The sequence below is a fragment of the Amphiprion ocellaris genome, chromosome 15 (genome assembly GCF_022539595.1).
Source record: "Amphiprion ocellaris isolate individual 3 ecotype Okinawa chromosome 15, ASM2253959v1, whole genome shotgun sequence".
NCBI lineage: Eukaryota > Metazoa > Chordata > Actinopteri > Pomacentridae > Amphiprion > Amphiprion ocellaris.
The window spans coordinates 29523432-29547672 of NC_072780.1; the positions used below are offsets into that span (position 1 = coordinate 29523432).

Below are 24241 nucleotides of genomic sequence, written 5' to 3' on the forward strand. Positions count from 1 at the left end.
TCAATTTGCATTAATATTGTTACATTTCTTATAGCTTTATAAGCTGCTTAAATCCTATTGAGCAGGTTTCAACATAAAGTTGCAAAGTTGGTAAATCATTCTAATCTGTTATGTAAAAAAAATGCACTATTGGTGCAAGAAGGTGGGCAACTTGCCACAAAAAGGGTAAATTCAGTGACTAATTTGTGATTTTTATCAAACTACTAAGGTGTTTAGGATTTACATTTTTATACCAGTAAACACGATAGTTTGCTCTGTCCTAGGCCTTCGTCCCCAGATAATTCATTTTAAATTTGTAGTTGTTTTGATTTATGGAACCTAAAGCGGCAAAGCCGAGCAACAGCTGCTTCAAACTCCATCTCCCAGGTGGCATTGCGAGCGGTCTGTTTCTAGGTGTCTAGCAACAGCTATCCGCTCAGACAGCCGGCGGCAACGGGAGCGGTATTTTTCGGTGTGTCTTCGTACGATTATTCGCTGCCGGGTATTCATAGTTAATAGTCGCTTTGCTGAAAACGGTGAAAAAACAACCCTGACCCCTGCACAGAGATATGAGCGGCAGCGGGCGGCCCAGGACCAGCTCGTTTGCTGAGCCGCCAGGTATTCCAGGAGCCGCCGCTGCGTCCACCGGATCAGCCGCTGCCGTGGGGAGCAGTACAGGAAAGTCCGGGGTCCCGCAGGCCTCCGGCAGCAGCTCGTCAGGATGCTCGAACCTTAAGCTTGCCAGTAAGTTTTAATTAGCCTCCAGCTCTTCGTCTGAATCCATCTATGTAATATATTTTATTATTTTCCTTTACCACGTAAATACCTAGTGGTGTTATGTGTCATAATCCGGAGGAAAGTCGTTATTCCTCCGGTGTAGCGGCTAACGAACTAGCTAGCGCGCTAACTAGCGAGCGTGCTAACGTTAGCCACTTGTTTTGTATGTTACTAGTTCCCTGTCCGGCCGATGGACGTTTTCACCCCGTCTTGTGGCAGACCACCTCTCCGGTCATCTGTTTAACCCCGTGTAATGTAAAGCTAATGGAGGAATGATCACCTTCAGTGATGTTTAATTAGGAGTCGAGGATCGGGTTGATTTTACTGTGGTCACTGTGAGTGAGCAGTTAAATCCGCTCTGTTCTTTGTGGCCAAGCTACACTCAAATGCTTCAAGTTGAGTGCTGCGTCTAGGGTTCTTTTGTGGGGTTTGTCGCCGAGAGAGCGGCACCAGTCAACTGGCCTGGTTCTCCGGCAGAAGTGTCGGGGCGGAAAGTATTCACCAAGGTCACCTGTGGGGCAAAGGCTTAGCAGCAGGTGGCCGACGCCTGGAGGATGCAAGTGATGCACATCCAGCACAGGAGCTCGGCTGTCTGCTGGGATGCCAAGGAGGAGGTTTCCTGTGTCTGGGGTGGAAATATAGTGTGGCCCTTTATTACTGTGGTGACAGGTTTAAGCAGAGATGTGAGTGTGTTAATCCAAACGCTATCATCCATTAGCAGGCAGCGGTGTGTCTCTTGATATTAGAGTCCGAATGGGAGGTCATGTCCAGTTCAAAGCAGAGTGACACTTGGTTTCACTCTTTTCCTCTGCAGCGGCAGCAGACCAACACTGCCCGAGGCCCTTCAAGTCCAAACGTTGCCTTTGGCTGTTAAAGATGCCCTGCTGAGTGATTGATGGACATTTTGTCAGGTTTTTTGGACCTGAAGCTATTTCAGGAGGCAGGATTAACCCATTTAGCCACATGTTTGGGAGAGAGAATGATGTGATTTGGCATTTTGAATTAGAGGTGAAATTAAACTTGGAGCATTAAGGATGTTGTGTTGCCATACCAACAAGCGATCATTATGAACAACACTGGAAGATATTTTTGATGAAATGTTAAAGGTGTCCTAGATTTTACATCCAAAAAGAAAGGAAATGGGACTTGCTGGCATAAATGAGAAAATTTCCCCGCACGGAAGAATAATTACCATGGCTGCTGTCAGTGTCCAAGCAGTTGTTCCATTATTCACTGTCTGTGGAGCAGCTCCAGGATTTGTCTCTGGATGACACCATCATCACAGTCTGTCCCTTCAGCGTCAAGCTCAAGGGAAAATGTTCAAATTCACAAATTACACTGGATTATAAATATTATTTACAAAACCACTTGTTTTGTTTTTCTTCAACAAAACAGGAACTGTGTGTTAAATCATGATTATCTCTTATGCGAAACACTGAGGAGACTTCTCTGATAAAATGGCATGTGACACCACCACAGGCATGGTGACGCTGTGTTATTTACATCCACTCAGTCGCTGTATGTAAACTTCATGCAAACCAGCTCACTCTGTACTGAAAGGCATAACCACGATTCGCTGAGAAGTGGACAATGTGTTGATTCTGTTTTTGTGGCGGGCTGCAACTAATGAGCATTTCATTGTTTCATTGTGATTAATAAGTTATTGTCTGGTCTGCACAATGCTAGAAAATAGTGAAAAATGTCAGTCAGTGTTTCCCGAAAGCAAAGAGGACGTCCTCATATGTCCACAACCCAAATATGTTCAGTTTACTGTCATATAGCAGTCAAGAAACCAGAAAATATTCAAAACTAACAAGATGCGATCAAAGAATTTAGACTGTTGTCTTTAAAAAATACTCAAACTGATTGAATAAATACCAAAATAGTTGGTGAATAATTTCATAGTTGACAACTAATCGATTATTAGCTGCAGCCAAATGAGCACAATAACTCTAAAACAATAGATACTCGATAGAAGTCTCACTCTTACACCAGAGGTTCTCCCTATAGAGTAGATGGCCTGGTTAGATTTTGGAAGATCTTGCTGCATTAAACTGCATATTAATAAGATAAACTTAATTCTCTTGAAGCTGCTTTCCTTCAAGATGTGGAGTTCGTCTAACTGCAGATTATTTTATGTGTATGAAGACCAGGAATTAAACCAGAAACCTGCTGGTTAAATCACTATTCAGAGTAGTTTGTGGAAATTCCTATATTTCATGTTGTAATATGGAGAGATAGTGAGTATCACATTTTATATTTTAGATATTTATGCTTCTCTGTCAAGCTTGCTTAAAAAGTGTGTGCTGTTTGCATTTAAAGCCACCGAATAAATAGCTGTGGATGTGACAGAGCATGAAAAATGGCGTGCATTTGGAGATTATTTCCTCCTAGAGACTTGAGTTTCCTTCCGTGAATGTCAGGTGAATGACAGGAAGCCGAGTGTGACACGGTGCAGCGCTGATATGAAAACGCTGAGCTTGAACCACAAAGCAATGATAAATCAAGAACTCTGACAAATCTACATTATGATACATTATTGACCTCCGGCAAGTTACAAGCCTGTGGAAATTCTTTTTTACTCGTGAAAAATGAATGGCAGCTGCAGCAAAGGAGCTCGAGCTGTACTCTGATACATCAGCAGGAAAAATGTAAGAGCAGGCGCAACATACACAGTTGGCATAAACGTATCCTTTAACCAAGTGTCCTACTTTTAACCTGCAGCTGTGTGTGTGCGTTTGTGTGTGTGTGTGTATTCATTACTGTCCAGAGGATGAACCCGGTCATTCAGGTAGAAACCCAGTGACCCGGTCACTCTGCAGGCTTCACAGTTTCAGCTGTAACAGATATCACCAGCCTGCCTATTGGATAACCAGCACATTTTTGTGGCTGAGGACAGTTCACTGTGCGTGGATGTGGACGCGGACGCGTAAGAACATCAGGACTTGCAGTTCTGTCTGTAAGAGGACCATATCAATAAGTTGTCTTGTTTGGTAAACAAAGCATTAAGTCTGTGGATATGGTATATGGTCGGGGTGACAGTGATACAACACGACTACAGCGAGATGGCAGAGGGCTGCTCTATTATTTAAACAGCACGGCTCAGTTTAGGAAAATTAAATTTCCGTCAGCTTGCCATAGCAGATAAAGAAATTCAGAACTCAGTAGCTTCTTAGAGGACTTTCGTTAAAACCATTTATAAACTTAAACAAATTAGTATTTGTTCTGGTGCCTTTTATAAATTCCTGCTTTACAAGGCCACATGTCTACATTTTCTTTTATTTTTCATGCATTTATCCCACAGAAATGCTCTTTTCATTGTGGTGTAAACATGACGAGACCCGCAGACACGTTTAACATGAGCAATCATTTTTGCATCAACACTGCACTAGAGCTGATCCGGGGCTTGTGAGAACAAAGTCATGCCTGGTGGTTAGACGGTGTTTGCTACATGATCTGAGACACTGACTTTCCTATGATGAGTAATGGCTTTACTTTAACTAAGACTCCAGCTAGACTGTTCAACAAAAAGCCTTTTCAGTGTTTTCCCCTCTCTTGTTTGTCCCAGTTTGGCATTTAAGCCTAGAGGCTCTATTATTCTGTTGTTGGAGTCATTTTTAACTTTAAGTTAGAAAAAAACTGTAGGAGCTGACTGTAAATAAGAAAGAGATGTCAGATGAAAGACACCAAAGGCTCCAAATTGGACTTTAAACAGGCATGTTGCAGCTTGTGTTTGCATTTTAAACCCAGAAACGAGAAATAGGTGATTTAATATTGCTAATATGCTGTTAATTTCCAACTAATTTTGTCCGATTACAGTTGCCAATATTTGTATATAGATTTGTCATCTAGTTTCAGAGAACACTCAGTCTTTCCTTTAGTAGAATTAACACATTATTATTCCTACTCCTGCACCTATTTTCAAGTTCAGATGTACACATTGACTGGAGCAGAAAAGGTCTATGAACTCGTACGTAAGAAATACCATATTTGTTTTTAGGTAACATTTTCAAACAAAACCATAAACTTTGACCTTGACAAAAGTTTGACTGTCAGTGTTCATTCTGGGTTGATGCTGGTCTTTAATTTTAAGATCTTTATCAGCTGATACGATGCTGAGGCTTTTATCACTCTGCATCTATGAATGTTTTTCAGTTTATATTAAGTTGTGTGATTGGTTGACCTAAGTAGAATCTTTATCCTAAATCATAATCTAAAATGTGTATTTAACACTGAAAATGTAGAATTTTCACAGAGGGGAAAGTGTAAGAGATTCTCAGTTTGCGTGTACAATTTTTTTTTCCTTTTTTCATTGCTTTGATAGTGTTTTTGGTTTATCAGTCTGTGTGCTGATGATTCACCTCTGATTACTATTAGGGGTCGAATGATATGATTTTTTTTTTTTTCAGGTCAAATACTGATACAGATATTTGATAATCACAAAAACAGATAGTCGATATTTGGAGCTGATATACGTTTGCAGTTAAAATGAAAATCTTGGTGCCAAAACTCAGAACAGCATAAGCTTCAATACAAAACTTCATGGAAATATGTTTGTTTATTTATGTTTTGCATATGTTTTGGTAAAAAAAAAACATGTCAGTATCTATTCTTCAGTGCTGATAGGCTGTTATTTGTGACCAATCAGAAAATTAGGACATTGCTCGCAACCACAAAGTCTAGACTATAGATAAAAAAGAGACAGCTACACCAGAGAAATGTAGCACATTTTTAAATTTTATTTTATTAGGAAGCAGATTTTAAAAGTTGATTATTGAATGTCCCATCCAATAATCCGTCAGCAGCCTGTGCAAACTAACGACACTAGTGCATTTCTTCTTCATAATGTTGAAATGATTCTCCATCAAAAATCTTTTGAAATACTGGTGAAAGTTGTTTCTTATGATGTTCCAAAGCCTTGTTGAAATTCTGAAAGACACTTGTAGGTCTGTTCTATATTAAGATGTCTGAATTTTAAATGTAGTTTGGGTCAGCTGATCTTTCGAGTCCAGGGAAAAAGTGAGAGAGATGGAGGCACTCCCTAGATTAATTATTATATTGACACGTCCTCTCTGGATTGTTAAAAAAAAGTCTACATGTAGGTAATAGTGTTAACTTTCTTGTTTAAGTTAGCTAAGAGTCTGTATTATTTTGTTTAAAATCAATTCTGATGAAGCTAAACCTCAAGCTAAAACTAGTGACTGTCAGGATTTTGGATTGATCAATAATCAGAGTAGTTGCAGATTAATTTGATCCAGCTTTAATGGTTCAAACAGCAGCGTCCTGTTAATCAGACCTCACGCTGTTCCACTAATTTAACTGCATCTCAGACATTTTGACCACACTTGGTCTGTTTGATCTAAAATGATGAGTTGATGCTACACAAACCAGGGAATTTATCTTGACGTCTCATCAAACACAAGCTTTTTTATTCTTTCTTTTTCAGCATGCTTTCATGGCAGCAAAATGTGTCTCCTCTTTCCGAGATAAACAGCAAATTAAAAGGATTCTACAAAGGAATCTGCATACTGTATGTGCAGTAACGTATTTAATTGAGCAGCGAACGGAATGACAAAATAATCCTTTTATGGAAGGCTGTTATCACTTAAAACAGTTTATCAGGACAAAGAATGTGGCTGGCCTATTTTTGGGTTCATTCCCAGTTTAATTAGTCACAGTGTCTTGAATGTGAACTCTGCCTTTCGCGTCTCCTTCCTTGGAGGCTTTTTATAAAGTTGACATCCATTCACCAGGCTGTCATTAACCTAAATATTCAAACGGCCAGCGGAGAGACGGCCCAGATGTGAAGGCCCGGCTTGAATGTCAGGAAGTATTGTTTAGGCTACGCTGTAAAGCAGTTTCATGTCCATTTTAATTTTAATCCTCCTTATGACTTCACAAGTTTTAGCACAATAAAACCGTGAACAGAGAAGGGAGGTTTTCTGAATCGTAACACTATAGTGATTGATCTGCTGACCTCGTATAAACCGGTTCCTGCTTGTTTCCTAGGAGACAGCGGGAAGGTGACAACAGTTGTGGCCACACCAGGTCAGGGACCCGACCGCCCGCAAGAAGTCTCCTACACTGACATCAAGGTGAGAGAAAAACAGACCTCACATCGTCATCATAAAAAGATCCGTCCTTATATGTGCTGATACAACTTGATTGCCTCATCTGCAGCTGTAACTAAGACTTTAATTGCCACACTGCACAAAATAACTGCTAGAAATTTGGCTCGCATTAATGGAAGCGTTAATAAAAACCAGTGGTTCCATAATTATCGTAACAGGATTTATAATTTATGACTTTCAAGACTCACTTTATAGCCTACTTTTAGTCTCTTTTCCAAAAACTTGACATAATTGTGTCAGAGCCAGATACAAATCTAACTTCCAAGATTACTTAATGGCTCCCTAAGTGTGTGGACACTTATATTTATCATAATTGTTATCTCAAAGTCAATATTATTACACAGGCTTATCAGAAATACTGACACTCATCGAACACTTGCAGTAGTTGAAGGTTATTGAGGCAATTTAAGGGTTTTATGTTTCCTGATGTCAAACGAGTAATGTTTCACACGGTGTAGTAGCCCATTATTCACTGCTGCATTTCATCTATGCCAGCTGGCTGATGTTTCACACTGCAGTCTGACCTTCACTTAAAGAAACACCTTCTCAAAAAGAAGACATTTCTGCTCTGCGGTGTGTGGTTTTTGTTTTTTTTTTTTCATTCCATTAATTGTATTTAGCAGCTACATGGTGCAGTCGCTGGTGTAAGCAGGGATGTAGCATAAACTTGTCTTTTCTGGTGAGAACAGCTATAAGAAAAACCCCCAGAATCAAAAATACATTTCAGTTTTTACATCACTTTAAACACACAGGTTGCACCAGTTCAGACACTGAACATCAACACAGTAAATATACATTTATATACAGTACAGTTGTGGCAGAGGCTTGAGTATGTGGCTGTTCTTTGTTGCAGGTGATTGGCAATGGTTCGTTCGGTGTGGTGTACCAAGCTCGCCTCATCGACAGCCAGGAGATGGTGGCCATTAAGAAGGTTCTGCAGGATAAAAGGTTCAAGGTAGGACTGTAATTTCTTTTCTTCTGCGTCGATCTCCACACATGTTGTCATCAGTCATGATCTACACCACTCTTCATAGGACAGGTGATGTAGTAATAATAATAATAATAACTTTATTTGTATAGCACCTTCCCAAAGCAAAGTTACAATGTGCCTAACAAAAAAAAAGGTATAAAATTAGATGAATAATGAAAAAATACTGGGAATAAAAAGATTTAAAAATAAGATAAAATTCTTAAGTCAAGATGTTTTTTTAAGTCAACAACTGCTGTGACAAAGTGCCTTCCAGTAAAAATAATTATGATTGGCGTTATGAAAGTAACCTACCAAGACTAAATGTTGCAGTTAAGACCTTGTTTTCTTAATGAAGGTGTAATTTTACCTGACTCTGCAGTGTTCAGTCTGGAGAAAAACCCAATAAACTAATTGGAACGGTGAGGCTAAAACCCTACAGTGGCATTAATTTTGGAAATAGATCAGACTAATTTAGAGCCATTTTAATGATTCTCTTTAAGTATTTTGCTGTTATATTATTTTACTTTATTTGCAATAGAAGAAGAGACCTCCAGCAGAACCAGTCAAAAGAAGGGTAGTCGTGTAAGACGATCCTATTCAGATGGTGGTCGATGTTTGTAAAGTTTTTAGTCCTTCACAATACTTTTACTGCTCACTTTGTGTAGTTGATTGCCCAATACAAGGCTCCATACTAACTTTCTCACTTGGTCGCACCTCCCACCTTGTCACAGGCAAAGCGCATCACTTGCCGAACATTTTCTTATCAATGAACACTATAATTTACCGATGGTCCCTCCATGCCCCTCAATTCAGGCAAACACGTGTGACAAAAATTATTTTAAAAACAGTTAAACTAGGTCGTTCTGATGTCAGATTTGTCCTGGATGAAACTGAGTGATTTTTTTTCTACATGCGGATTTTTTTATAAGTGGAAAAAAACAGCGCATGTATTTGCAAGGTCATGAGAAGACCACATTTTTATGTGTAAATACCGCATTAACCAAAATCATAAAAGTAGTACTTTCCACCACTGTGGTTAACACAGTAGCTGCCTGTGCCGGTTAGAGCGACACCAGTTCAGCTTAATGATCATCGTGCACTAGCACAGTGCGACCTCTTGAAATTTTAACTCACACACTCACAAATATGAACATTTTGGTTTCAGTCTGGAGCCCTGCAATCGTTAAGTTATTAAGTGTTTAGCCAATAAGGCAGAAGACGAGGGACATGTATGCCAGGAAATGTTCTGTAAATTAGATTTAGTACAGAGGTGTGCTGCCAGGTGGAGTCTTTTACGGTTATATTAGGTGGAGTTACAGGTGTGTTGTGCTAACCGCCCATGAAGGTTGTATAAAACAACTGCACCTCCCTGCTGTCTAACTGCTGAAGAATGCTAAAGTTGTAAAAAGGCATAAACATGACTTTCGGGTTTAGTTTCTACCTCAGAAGCAGCAGAACTCTGATTCCAGGCTTTAAACAACATTCAGACTAAAGTGATGAAGTCTATCAGCGAGACTCTGCTCTGAGTATAATTACAGTTTAGAGGCAGCAGTAAATGCTGACAGATTTCCTGGACTGATAAAGTTGCTGCGACAGTATTTGTGGACATCTGAGCAGCTGTTTAACTACAGTGAACAAATCGCTTCATCATGTGGATCAGTTTAATATAATATCAGGATTACTTTAATATAAAACTACTGTGAGGAGATTAATAGCATCCCAAGTTATTTACTGTGAAGGAACGCGGCTCATTTGTTTTGATCAGTACTTTGGGTTTTATCGGGCCAATAACTGAACAGCAATTTTAAGTAAAGTAATTGTGTTTTGCAGTTTAATTCATAATTCAGTAACCTTATGTTGACTTAATCTGTTCTTCAAATTCTGAATGTAAACTAGCCGATTTTATGCAGATCTTAAGTATCGATGGTCAAAAATGGTTTTATCAGCGTGTTAAACAACCATTAATTGAACGATTAATCACTTAAGATATGGTTTTATCTTTAATCTTTATTTTTAAGAAAGGGACAATGTGCATTCATCAACATTTTAAAAATGTAAATGCACTCGAGTTAGCAGAAAAGCTAGTTTCCATCGGTAGTCCCTCCACCTGTTGTTCATTGCTTCCTAAAATAAATACAACAACGACAATGAATAAAACAACAACAATAAGAAAAACAGTGTAAAATACAAGTTAAAACATATTACAAATCAGTCCATCAACGTTCACATCTTTGGTTTTAAATTTGCACCCATATTTTCCATCCACACTTGTGTGTTCTCTTGTCTTTGCAGAATCGGGAACTACAGATCATGAGGAAGCTGGACCACTGCAACATCGTCCGACTACGTTATTTCTTCTACTCCAGTGGTGAGAAGGTACGTGTTCCAGCAGAGGAAAATAAAATGATTATGGTACATTGCACCTCAACAAAACAAACACATTTTATAGTAAAGCTCATAAAAAAGCAGGACATTATCGGAAATCAAGCTGTTTTCAGATCATACCAACTTTTGCTCCCACACTCTTATCTCACAGCATCATAGTTTCACGTATTACACCAGTAAAACAGCGGAAAATGTACATGAACATAACGCACATAAATTAAGATTACTCAGAGGAAACATAAAAAATACCCCAACCCTAAAAAGGGAAGCAGCCCTTTTCTTTGGCTGACAAATATAGAAGCACTTATAATGTTGGAGGAGTGGCTTACTGGAAACCACATTCGTTTTTATTTATTTTTTCTTAAATCGGCAGTTTTGGAACATAGTTGGTCTGTTTGTTCAAGCTTGTATTCAATGTTTTAATCCATCATACATCTCTTTCCGTCCTGTACAGAAAGATGAAGTGTACCTCAACCTGGTGCTGGACTTTGTCCCTGAGACGGTCTACAGGGTTGCCAGACATTTTAACAAGGCCAAGAGCATCATTCCTATCATTTATGTGAAGGTAATTTTCATCTTTCTCCCGTCAAGATGTTTCTCTGTTGTCCAAGTATTACATGACTCAAAGCTCACCAGCAGTGTGTCGGGACTCTTATGCACTTTAAATCAGAACATAAGTGATTATACAATCTTTCTTTGGTGGTTTTTACTGTCACATAGCAAAAACATGACACCCCATACATTTGTGAAATATTGCATAAAGAATCACTCTTAGGTTTCCAAATGTAATTTATTTTAGTACAATCACAGCCGCAATACTAAACAAATCCTTTAAAAAAGCCATTATAAACTTAAAATTATTTGGTTCCATAATAATAATAAATTTTGAGTATTGGGTCATTTTGGTAGAATTTAATTTTTATTGTAAACAATAAACCAAAAAATCTATAATTTATATTTGCTTATGTCTGTCTAATGTAGCCACACCTTTTGAAACACAAAAAAAGATTTTTCCACAAATATTTCATCATCATTTTTGATAATATTTGAGATGAAACTTTTTCCACCACTGTATATACATATATGTGTGTATAACTATAAGAAACATTATGTTTTTTATTAATGAAGTGTTCATATTTTAATAATAAAAACCTTTGCACTGTAACTCAGCAAAATTTTCAGCCTGATAATGTTTGTGAATGCGCTACTTTGTAAAACCATTGCAAATATTTAGTATTCATTTAGTTTTTATATCAATTTTTTATGCATTTTTTTGTTCTAATTTGCCCATTATTTGATGACAGAAGGGCTGACCAAACTGACCTGGATCTTGTTTGTGGAATTGTACGAAAATAATTTCAACAACATTTAAAGAAAAATAATTTTAACATAACTATTTTGGAACAGGATGGATGATGTCGATTAAGGCCTGCTGTTCTTTTTTCCCTCTGAGACATAAATTTGCCCAGCTTTAGGCCCTATGTTTATGTTTTTTATGTGACTGTTTTTCAATTTGTTGTTCCTAAAATATTTCACAGCAGGGCGTCTTTACTCCAGCAATTTAAAACTGTCAGAGCACATTATTATTATTTTAATTATTGCCGTTTTATCTTTTGCTTGGTGTGTAAACCTGATCTGGTTTCGTTGTAACGCTGGTTCTCCTCAGGTCTACATGTACCAGCTGTTTCGTAGTCTGGCTTACATCCATTCCCAGGGCGTCTGTCACAGAGACATCAAGCCCCAGAACCTGCTCGTCGACCCAGAAACTGCCATCCTGAAGCTGTGTGACTTTGGCAGGTGAGCTGCTGTACAGAAATCCACACAAACTACAACTTTATTTACATTTTAAAAATCTGTCTGTGCACAAAATACAAGTACAAACAAACTCCGCATGTCAGCTCGAAACTACTCGCCTGGTTTCCTACATGTTGTCAGTGCTTTGACTTTGGTCACCTAAGAGTTTCTGTAGTGTAGTATGAGAGGAATATCAACTGTCTCTACAACTCATGTTCTTTACAATAGTTCACACCTTTCACCTTTTCCCCCCCAGACCTTCTTTGCTGCAGTGATTTTTGTTGTTTAATGTGATTGTCTTGTGTCTCCCTCAGCGCCAAGCAGCTGGTCCGCGGTGAACCTAACGTGTCGTATATCTGCTCTCGGTATTATCGCGCCCCCGAGCTCATTTTTGGTGCCACCGACTACACGGCAAACATCGACATCTGGTCAGCCGGCTGCGTTCTGGCAGAGCTGCTGCTCGGACAACCAATATTCCCCGGTGACAGCGGAGTGGACCAGCTAGTAGAGATTATCAAGGTGAGTGTGTTCAGCAGGATTCACTGCATTACTTGTGGTAGTGATCTTGGAATAACTTGTATTTCCTATTTTCAGAGAGGACCCCAAATTCACTCATGAATTTTATTGCTAAAAAGTGTAATAATCACAGTCTGTGACACACGTATTTATTTTGTGTCTGGCCCCAGCTCATACTTTGTGTTCTGAAAACATTCTATCATGAAGAATAATATTTTGTATTTTGAAATAAATTTTCTATTAATTAGTAACTTGGTAGTAATATTGAATGTACTGTGTAGCTAGAGGTGATTCACAGTCATCTTTTCACCAGATGAATGTGGCCTCTTTCACTATCATTATTAGATTGTTTTACTGTGGCGTTATTAAATGCTGGGGGCTGTCACTGTCGAGTTCACGCATTAGCTAGAGAATTTGCAAACAGTTCATTTATGTCAGATACAGAGACCACATCTGCACTAATGCTGTTTTGTTTTCACACCCTTAACTTTTCCTGTGTTTAGGTGTAGCTTCCACACTACTCCACGTATTAGGACTTCTAAAACTGAGTGTTTTGTAAATGCTGCTGAACCCCGTTTCATTTTGAATGCTTTGGAGTTGTGTTTTAATCCAGACAGGCAGAGACTGAGCTGTAATCTTTACAGCTTGTAGCCCACAGCTCACGAGACTTTGTTTTTTTAGCATCTTGCTTGTACCTCCAGGGATCGCTCTGTTGTTTCTCAAGGGCTACAAATTAGCTTAACTAGTTTGAAAGGCAATTGAAATTGAAATTTGGATGAAAAAAACAACAATCCTGCTCTCCACTGAGACCTGATAAACAGGTGGTAAAAAAACAGTAAGGTCTGAGCAGCTCACAAAATGCAATAAATATTAAATCAGTAGGTAAAAGTAAGAAACAGCTTTGTGGACTAATAGTTGACTTGAAGCTAAATGTCAAATAAAAGGTCAATAATAGATGGCTATATGAATACATGAATACATGATAAAAGCCATTGAAAATGGTTTTAATGGTCATAGGTAATAGATGAAAAGTTGAAAAATTGAGTTGTGTTTTAGTCTAGACAGATAGAAATTGAGACTTTTAGAAACAATGTCACAGACACTTAGGTTAATATGATGTGACCGTTTTCTTGAAGAAAACAGTATCAGCCTTAACTACCAGTAACTAATACAGTCTAGATAACAAATCAGAGGCACATCTGACCTTGTTGTCTCCGCTAGCAGCTGTGGTGCAGGAGAAGAAGAAGATTTTTTATTTAAGGAAGTCTCTGGTCATGGATTTCACCATTGCTCCTCTTTGTTTGTAGTATTTCTACAACTAAGCAACCAACGTCGTGCTTCACGTTTCCATGCTCAGTGTACATGAATGGTCATGTGATGTGGCTTTTCAGTCATATTAGTGCGTATGGAGATTTTTGTGAAAATAAGCTCAAACACTTGTCTCTCTGTACAATTCTGTTTTAACCCTTTAAAACTTACCATTGTTCAAATCTGCCAGAACATATTCTTACATGCTGTAGTGCATTATTTTTATTTACTTTAAGTCAACATAGCCTTTATATCCCAAATTTTAATATGTTTTAACTTATATCTTAACTACTACAATAAATTGTGTAAAAGTGCAATAAACCTAAAAAAGACATTAGAATTGTTTTTTTCACATATTTTTTTAAATACAGAAATTGCATAGCTGTATCCGTCAGATTTGTAAACGTAAAAAATTGCACAATATCCCATTATTTTGTTTATAAAGATTTTTGTTATGTGTGCTTTATTGTGTATTTTTACAAACCCATTATTGCAACGAAAAAGTGCTCTGAGACATGGTGAATGTGTGAAATATTAGTATAACGCTCCAGATTTTATATGCAAAAAGAATGATCAATCTATCTCATCTGGTTTCAAACTACCGCCAGTCAAAAATGAATATACAATCGTGGGCTCTGTAGGGTTAAAATGAAAATGTATCAGTGTGGAAGTAGCCAAAGTGTGTCTTGTTTTTCTCAAGTACACAATTTCAGTTCAGGGATGACACTGATGCAGCATTGCAGGTAAACAATGCCTTTATTCCAGGTAGGTTCAGATATGTTTTGAGTCTCAGCCGCCCTGAACTTGAATGTATGTGCCTTAAGAATTGCAAATGAGTTGATTAAATGTTATTTTGCTATCATTAGTCAATCCATGTCATTGACATTGAATAAAAATGAGATGTCAATCTTTGAGTAATAAGTTTGAGAGCCCCTGATTTAAAGAATACTCCTTCTGCATCTGTTCTCAGGTTTTAGGAACACCAACAAGGGAACAAATTCGAGAGATGAATCCCAACTACACAGAATTCAAGTTCCCACAGATCAAAGCGCATCCATGGACCAAGGTAAACAAACACCAGCACAACAGTCAGTCTTCTCCAGGCCTGTGCTGCTTAGAAAGACGTGTAGAGTGAATGAGATAGAATCAGTCTGTCCTGGAGCTGAAATCTAATAACACGGAACAAGATTAAACTGCCAATTATTGTGTTTATTAATTGTTTAGTCTGTAAAATGGCAGGTAATAGTCTCAGAGGTGTTGTTTCAAAATGTTGTTTTGTCCGATCAGCGGTCCAAAATCCAAATGATTCTAGTTTGCCAGAAGAGGAAAAGGGAAAATATTCACACCTCAAAAGCTACAATTTCAATTTTAAAATGACAGATTACCACTTTATTGTCGCAATATTATAGACCTTAGTTTTGTGAGTTGCCATTTACAGTATTAGACAGATTTTGTACATTTATTTGTCAGTGAACACATACACGCATATGATCACTGTAATAATCCACATGAAAGAATCAGTTCCTTAAGGAAAACCAGCAGCAATCCGGTTTATGAGCAGAAAAGAAGAGCGATGCTGTGGATGTGTTGTTGGAGCCACATGGGCTATTTAAATCTGAGCTGGAGTGTTTTAATGTTCTCCTGAAAGTCGATTAACCCCCGACACCTAAAGAGAACGGAAGCAGCACACAACCAAGAGAAGTGGCCCTTCAGCGTTTACTACGGAGCAGTTGGCTTTCTGTTTCAAAAAACAGCATGCAGCTGCTTTAGTAGATGAAGAACGCCTTGTAGAAGTGACTGTAGCTGTGGGTTTAATACGGAATGTAGAAAAAATACTGTTATTTAGAACTAATTTCCAGATGTACACTGGAGGAAACCCTCAGCCTTGGATGGATGGATGGATGGATGGATGGATAGAATGCAGTAGAAGTATATATCACCTATCAGCATATGGAATGATATCCACTGCACTGAATTTATAGTATTAATTACTTAGTTATTTAACAACATTGCTGCCAATGTTTGGTTCAGAATATTATTCCAAATTTGCATCCATACTATGGATACCTGGTGTCAAAAAATGTTGATCCATGTCGCACAAAATCTTTATTAGAAATGTTTGTGACCACTGAATGTGTTTTTTTTGTTGATTACTTATGCTTGCATGTATTACATGGCACAGCAGCCTTGAGTTTGCATTTATTATTTAATTTCTAGACATTTAAATAGATACACTACCAGTCAAAGGTGTGGACACACCTTCTCATTCAGTGGTTTTTATTTCATTATTTTCTACATTGTAGATTACCGTAATACTAAAGACATCAAAACTATAAAATAATACATATAATTATGTTGGAAACAAAAAAGTGTTAATCTTCAGTATTAATCTACAATGTAGAAAATATTACAAATAAATACAAAGCATTGAATGAAAAGGTGTGTCCAAACTAGATGCATAGATAGATACATAGAAAAACATAGATAGATAGATAAATACATAGATGTATAGACAGATTTTATTCATCTCCTCTGGGAAATTCAAGGTAACCAGTAGCTCACATTACATACAGATAGAAATAAAACAATGTACAAAAGAGCATGTGATTGTCGTGCAATACGTTGCCTAAAACGCTTGTATTTAGGGATGTGTTTATATATGAGCCTAAACAATGATATCTGGACCTTTAAATGAAACTCTTCTTGCTCCTCAGGTGTTTAAACCTCGCACCCCTCCAGAGGCCATCGCTCTCTGCTCTCGGCTGCTGGAGTACACGCCCGCCTCCCGGCTTTCCCCCCTAGAGGCCTGTTCACATGCCTTCTTCGACGAGCTGCGCCAGCCGAACACACGACTGCCCAGCGGCCGAGAACTGCCGATGCTCTTCAACTTCAGCACCACAGGTACGTTCAAACACACAGACCTCAGTTACAGTTTCTAGCCAACAGGTTCTTAGCTCCTCACTAAACGGACACACACATCTGTTGTTTTATCGCCATGTTTAGCTGCATGAATTACAATCAGTTCATCTTTTATTTTGTTACTTGTTTCGGGCCACAACCGTGACCTCTGAGGTGGTGCAGCTAATGCAGCGTACACTACTCCTTTGTTGAATGACACCCTCCTCCTGTTATGACTCATCCTCAATAAAAACTCCTCTTTTATTCTCTGCAGAGCTGTCAATCCAGCCTCAGCTGAACTCAACCCTCATTCCTCCTCACGCTCGCTCACACACAGCTGCTTCCGCCCACGGTGGGAAACCTTTATTATAATTTCATTGTCACTGTCAACACCATGGTTTTGTGCTGGCTGGAAGAAAAACCCTGATAAAGTGTAATTTGAAAAGAAAAACATTACAAATACAAGGCCAGATATGACACACAACAATCTGGAATTAAAAAGCTTAAAACTGTTTTATTAGATTGTGTTAGTGTGCAGCCACAGATGACACACAGAATTATATTTGCAGTAAGAATATAGTTTTTAAAATTTGTCAACATGTCCATATTGTGTTCATGAGAAAAATAAGAGAGTACCAATGACAGTTTTAAAAACACAGAGTCAGACTTCCAGGGCTTCATATGTAACAAACCTAAAGATGCAGTTTTATTATTCTTTAGAGTCAGATTCTGGTTCAAACATATGTGGCTGAATTACTCTAATATTACAGATGAAAAGAATAGTCTTGCTGCACAGTGTACAGTGTACTTTTACAGTTTGTTTGAGCTGCAGCAAGTAGGAGAGGGGGGACTTTAAATTTAGAATTGAATGAGGATGTTAATGACAGATAGTTAATTAACTGCTGTTAATTATTTAACCAATTTAAAAATATTATTATTAATATTAACTGACGAGACAGGAGATGGAAGACATACCTGGTTGCAACAAGAGGAGGTGGTCACATGGACGACAGGCAGTTTTTGTATTGGCCAGCAGAGAGCATTGTGGGAGTTTAACAAGTAAAGGGCACCATGACAAAATCTTCTGCAGCTGTTAATGGATCCGGACACATTTAGGACAAGCTGATGTCACCTTAAGATAACGTAAATAAGCTAATGTAGCGGTAATAGTCACAAAACCAATTTAAAAAATACCTGTCAGCACATGGAATGATATCTACTGCACTGAATTCATAATATTAGTTAATCAAATGATTTGCAATATTGCTGCCAATTATCAGTTACAAATATTATTCAAAATTTGCATCCATGCTATGGATATTTAGTGTCAAAATATGCTAATTTTGTTGTTGTTAGTCAACATAAAAACATTTTTAGAAAAGTTTGTGATCACTGAATGTGTTTTGTTTTTTGTCAGTTTCTTTTGCATGCATGTATTACATGGCAGTATAGCCTTGTGTTTGCATTTATTATTGAATTTCTAGACATAAAGATAGATTGTCTATCTTGTTTCATGCAAGATGGAAGAACATATTAAAGAGCATGCACATTGTGTGGAATCAACAGCATAAGGTGCCTAAAATCCTGGTATTTACAGAGGTGTACAAAAAAAATGGTTAATATTTACAATAAAGTGCAAATTGCTGTTATTTACAATAAAAATGGAGTAATATAAGAGTACAGAATGTAATAACGAGCATATTATGGAGTACAAAAGTTGCAATGTGAAAATAGAAACCAATAATAATGAGTATACAGGAGGGGTGTGGTGCATGGGTCCTGGTGGTTCCAGTAATATTGGTTTATTGTGCAGCTGAGTTGAGTCACTGAAGTGTAGAAGTCAATAGATCAGGTCATGAGCCACTGCTCTTGACTGAGGTGTTATAGAGCCTGATTTTATATACGGCAACTAGCAATAACCCTGTACAACATTTGACAAAAAAACACAAATTTTTATGACATCGCAAAATATAGTGATTGTACAACCACAAAAGCTGAAGTTTAATGTCTTTCTATCAACACAAGATGGCACCTGGTAATCACATGCAAAATACCAGCTTCTTATGACAGATCAGAGTTTTGTTTATGTAGCACCAGTTCACAACATACACTACCAATCAAGAGTTTGGACACGCCTTCTCATTCAATGCTTTTTATTTGTTTGTATTATTTTCTATATTGTAGATTAATTCTGAAGATTAACACTTTTTTGTTTACAACATAATTCCCTATGTATTATTTTGAAGTTTTGATGTCTTCAGTATTAATCTACAATGTAAAAAATAATTAAATACCATTGAATGAGAAGGTGTGCTAGAAGTTTTGAGTGGTAGTTTAAGTCATCTCAGGTTTTTAAGTTACATCTTATTATAGAGGGAAACCCAACAAATCCAGCGCTTCTCCTTTAAGAGGCTCTTGGCAGCAGTGACAGAATTGTGTGTTCTATTTGTTGGTCATGTCTGTTGTACTTCATACTGCTGTGAAACATCACTTCACTGCTCACTGAGCCTCTCTGTCCTTGTTTGTCTCCTTCAGATGGTACGGGCTCAGACTCATCTCAACACAGTTCAGTGCCAGGATCTCTGAACAGCATCTGAAGCAGCTTCTCACCTGCCTGCCTGCAAGCTTCACCCTCTCCTCAGAGACACACACACACACGCACACACACACACACACACACACACTCTCTCTCTGTACAACTTTCCTTCGTGCTGCTTGCTCTCCTCGTAGATGATCTGTTTCTGTACAGTGAATGCATTGAGCAAACATTAGCTCTGTAGCTGCCAGGGTGGAATCTACGGCAGGGGATTGTTACACAAACACAGATTCGTCCGCTGCTGCTCGGGTGATTTGAGAAGGTTCAATAGTGGGGGCTGGTCCTCTGTAGTACAACCTTTTTTAATCAACATTTCTCCTTTTTTTCCTTCTTTATTTTTGTGTTTATTTATTTGACTAATTGAAAGCATCGTGTGATCACACAGAGGTTTTTTTGTTGATATTTTTGATTTAAAGCCCTGTTAGTAAAGGGTGGACTGCACACTGCCTGACTGAAGCTAGATTCTAACCCGTATAGGTCATCAGAATAAAGGACTTCTATTGAACTCAGGGTGGGAGAACAGATGTAGGTGAATTTATATATTCTCCAGCCACGTTTTAAAGAAAGTCCAGCCCAGTCCTTCAGTTAAAATTAAACCTCCAGCTCTCTAACTTCATGGCAAGTAGAGGAGAAACAGCACCAGGTAGCAGTGATCAGTGTTTGGCTTTTAATCTGTTGCATTTTACAGTCTGGACTAAAATAACCAACCACAAGCTGACCCTACAGAGATTTGTTTGATAGAAATACGAATTAAAAAAGACCGCTGACCTTTCCTCCAGTGTAAATACACCTAACAAGGAAGGATTCTTCATTTCCTTTTGGGTGCATTTACACTGTCAGATAAACATTTATCAAATTAATCGTCAACCAAGCTTGTAATATTATTAATTTTATTTTAAATTAATTATCTCAGAGGCAGACAACAAGTGCAGAATCCAACTATTGCTGTCAGTCTTGCAGAAATTGAGTGTGAGATCCAGTAAAATGAGACTTTCTATCATAGAGCTAACAAGTTGAAGGTGCAGATAGATGTAGGCGTTGACTGATGTTTTTTTCAAGGCTGATACTGATAATTAGTAATCAAAGACAACAATAACAAATATTTGCAGAAAAAAAATGTGTTAAATTCCTAAATAAAGCTTTGTTTTACTTGTTTAATAAAAAGAAAACTTTTAAACATTCGTCCTTCAATGTTCAGAGCCAAAGCAGCAGCTTTTAAAGTAATTTATTTTGTCAGGAATCTGTTTTAAAGAATACAGATAATCGGGGAAAAAAAGCTAAATATTGGATTTATTTTTCAGCCGACATCATTTGAATGATGAAACTGATTTTAATTGTGTTCACTTGATGATAAATTTGGAGAAAACTGGCAGATTATACTTACTCTCAGATCATTACAGTGACAGAAACCATAAAACTCTCAAAGTACTTTAATCAACTAGAAATCAGCAGATGTTCTGTATCATGTCGATGCATCTCAGAGACTTTTTAAATTTCATTTACTTTCAGAAAGTCAACTCGGATCCTTTCAACCCATACAGATGAAAAAGTGCGATTAATGAAATGGTTTTTTTTTAACCTTCATCAGTGCTAAAGTGAGTCTAAACTGTTGATCAGAGCAGCTGTTCAGGAGATAAATTCTCCTAAAATCAGCTGTTTAATTTTAGATTTTAATTAAACCAAAAATGTTTCTTGCCACTTTGAGCTTTCCAAATCTATCTTCTGTTTAAGATAATCTAACACAGGTTGAGAGGATGCAGGGCTGAACAATAAATCAAATAAAAACAACATGTAGAATACACGAGGTGTGTCCACGAGACTTATGCTGTGATTCAGTTGTAATTTATTCAAGCAGAATGAAACTTTCTGAGTTTGCCTACGTTGTCTAGTTGATGAACATATTCAGGCTGTGATTCTACTGACATTATTTCACAGCCAAACCTCGAACATTTTACAGCACATTTAACCCAGAGTTTAGGCTATCGTGTTGAGAGTCTTACAGATTCATGCCATCCTACTTGTGTGACAGTTTTGATGCTATTTCATGTGGTAACGCTCCACCACATTTTAAATCTGTTACTCAGTGAATATTGAACCGTAGCTTGACTATTTAACAACAAAAATCATCATAAAAATCACAGATACATTCCCTCAATTGTTCAGCCCGCGTAGGATGTTGCTGTTAATGATGAGGAGTAAAAGCATCTCCATTTGGGCCATTATGAGTCTTTTTAATTTAAAAAAAAAAAATTTAAAGTTTGAAAGGTTTGAAATGTATTGCAAGATTGATGACTCCCCTTTAGAATCCTTTCATCCCACCTGTTGACATGTTTTTATGCAGAGGCTGGTTCGCAGAGTCCGTTTAAATTCCAGAATATAATAGACTGTTTCCAGTTTCCATGCCAATATTGGCAGAATAAAAGCAAACACAAATTAACCAAAAATGTTTAATTTGGATGGATCTTCTGTCCTGATATTAGCACATTTGTAATCCTTCAGCAGAGAAACTAGCGAACGCTCAGGCGGAGAGATTATGTGGCTTTTAATTATTTATTTGTCTCCGAATGAGAATTTGAGCGAGAGAGCTTCAAAATCATGACTTCCTTTTTAGCTAGAACTGAAAAGATAAATTAACCTCAGTTCATCGTACGCAGGACAATACCGTGTGAACGGACGGCTTAATGTGAATAGTAGCTGAACATGAATATCAAGCAGGGAAATTCCTTTAAGGTGTTTGTGTCTGTTTCGGTGTGCTTCTGTTTTCATGAGGACTGATTCGGATTGAAACGACAGTGAGGACTCTTTAAAGAGACTTTTAAAGATAAAGATTGAAACAAGCCCAGAGAATGTATCGCTGTTTGTCAGTTTAAAGTGTGTGTGTGTGTGTGTGTGTGTGTGTGTGTGTGTGTGTGTGAGTGAGTGAGTGTGTGTGTGTGTGTCTGTGTGTGTGTGTGTGCGTGCGTGTGTGACCATATTCCAAGCTGCAGTCTGAACAGCCAGTGTTTTAGGATTAGAGCAGCCAACCATACAGATTTTTAGTAAGCAGTACAGACCACTTGAAAGTTTGTAGTATAGTATATTTGATACTATTATACCATGCCTCCACCTGCTCTTTTTAACTGCAGCCACATTTGTTTTCAACCTTTTTTTTAGAAGCAGAGATGCGTGTTTCCTTTTTTCTTTTTTTAAAATTCCACCACACATTCATTTTATATGAGGAGAGCAGAGAGCATTTTTCTCTTTTTTCCTGTCAGCTGCTTCCTGGTTTCCAGTCTGGCGGTTTACTACCTACATCCTGCTTTCTTTGCTGTTGAGAGTCCAGCCGGCTTGTTTGATTACCTCCACGGGGTTCGCAGCATCGACGGTGTTCACACTCAGAGCTGTCAGACTCTCTGCGGCTATGAAAAGGTGTGACAAAACCTCAAAGAGGGAATCAAACAAAGCTGGTTTTTCTCTCCCCCCTGAAGATCTCAAAGCCATTTATTTCCTCACTCTCCTGTCTCCCTCTCTTATCGCACGTGTAAATATCACTGATTTTTATTTTTCCTCTTTTTACTTTTTATTACAGAGTTGTTTATATCTTATTTCCCTCATCCTGTCGACGAAGCGGTCTTAATTTGTGCATTTTTGTAAATAAGTTTCTTTTTTTCACAATCCAAAATGTAAATACTGCAAAAGAGAAAAGGAAAAAAAAACTGCCTACTCCTCCAGTTTGTTGACGATCTTTCTCTCTCCTTCTCTTTCTTGTAGTCCAGTGAAAACTGTAATTTAACGATGTCGTTACTCAGCTCCCCTCCTTCGTTCGGTCCTCCATGGGACCATCTGACTGTTGAATGAATCTTGTGAGGGTTCTGTTCCAAAATGATCTCTGTTCACTGTGTTGATGAATATAATCAACTCATATAAGCACTCAGAATTCATGACACCTCTGAACTGTGAAGGACTGAGCCATGTCATGGGTTTGAGCCTGGCTGTGTATCTGTTGTTGATCTTGCAGTGTAATTTATCCACCACCCCCCCCCCCCCCCCCAAAAAAAAAAAAAAAAAAAAAGTTGAACCAGAATAGAGAAGCCAAAAGTTAGTTTTTCCTTACTTTGGCATTTAACTTTGCTAGTTAGCTTATTTAGCGAGATAGCATGTGCCAGCAAGCTTGAACGTGCACAGGACTCAGTTGAATAGAGATGCTTGGGTTAGTCCGAGGCATAGACTGTATAAAAGATGGACTTGATGTCACTGTGATGTCACCCATTGGTTTGCTTACTGCCGTTTTGAATCCTCAAGCTTGGAGTTTAGCCGCCCTGGTCTTTTAAAACCAGGCAACACAAGTGAGCGATGGATCTGAGTTGGAGCTTGAGGACATTACACACACTGATACACTGTCAGTTACAAGTTAGGTGTGCCCTGAAATACGCCCCACTTTTTTGTGGATTTTCCTCTAAATTGGACAAAAAAATTGCAAAATGAACACCATGCTGTAATGAAGGAGACTTAAAGGTACCAATTGAGACAATAAATTCATTAAGAAACTGTTCACCAAGGTAGTAAATCAAGTGAGAAATATAGGATCGAACTTCTTTTTACTGCCAGAGAAGTCGCCCCCTGCTGGCAGTTTGACAGAATGCAAGTTTAAGTGACTTCTGCACTGATTTCACTGTTCAGACCTTCAGACAGTCTGTTGTCTGACTCACTTTGGTTTTTTTTTTTTTTTTTTTTTTTTTTATTTAACCATTTGCGGAGTCATGGCTGTGTATAAACACTGGATTTTTCTCAACACATTCACAAATTGAACAACAAGCCAAACGTGAGAAGATTTTCACTGAATTAATCTAAAAGGCTGTTGGATTAGAATCGCACGCTCCACCTTTATCTAACAGTAAAAACACCACT

General features: G+C 38.0%; 1 protein-coding gene across 2 annotated transcripts; it reads left to right on the top strand.

Annotated features, from left to right (window-relative positions):
- The first annotated feature begins 381 nt into the window (after window positions 1–381).
- gsk3aa (glycogen synthase kinase 3 alpha a) lies at window positions 382–23377 on the top strand. Of its 2 annotated transcripts, XM_023262147.3 has the most exons (11): window positions 382–723; window positions 6766–6851; window positions 7741–7842; window positions 10150–10233; window positions 10697–10807; window positions 11909–12039; window positions 12351–12555; window positions 14831–14926; window positions 16575–16761; window positions 17033–17110; window positions 19294–23377. In XM_023262147.3, the coding sequence occupies exons 1-11, from the start codon at window positions 549–551 to the stop codon at window positions 19353–19355; spliced, it is 1317 nt and encodes a 438-aa protein (XP_023117915.1). In that variant the 5' UTR covers window positions 382–548; the 3' UTR covers window positions 19356–23377. The 2 variants fall into 2 exon arrangements, with proteins under 2 accessions (XP_023117915.1, XP_023117916.1); XM_023262148.3 differs by lacking the exon at window positions 17033–17110.
- The last annotated feature ends 864 nt before the right edge of the window (window positions 23378–24241 follow it).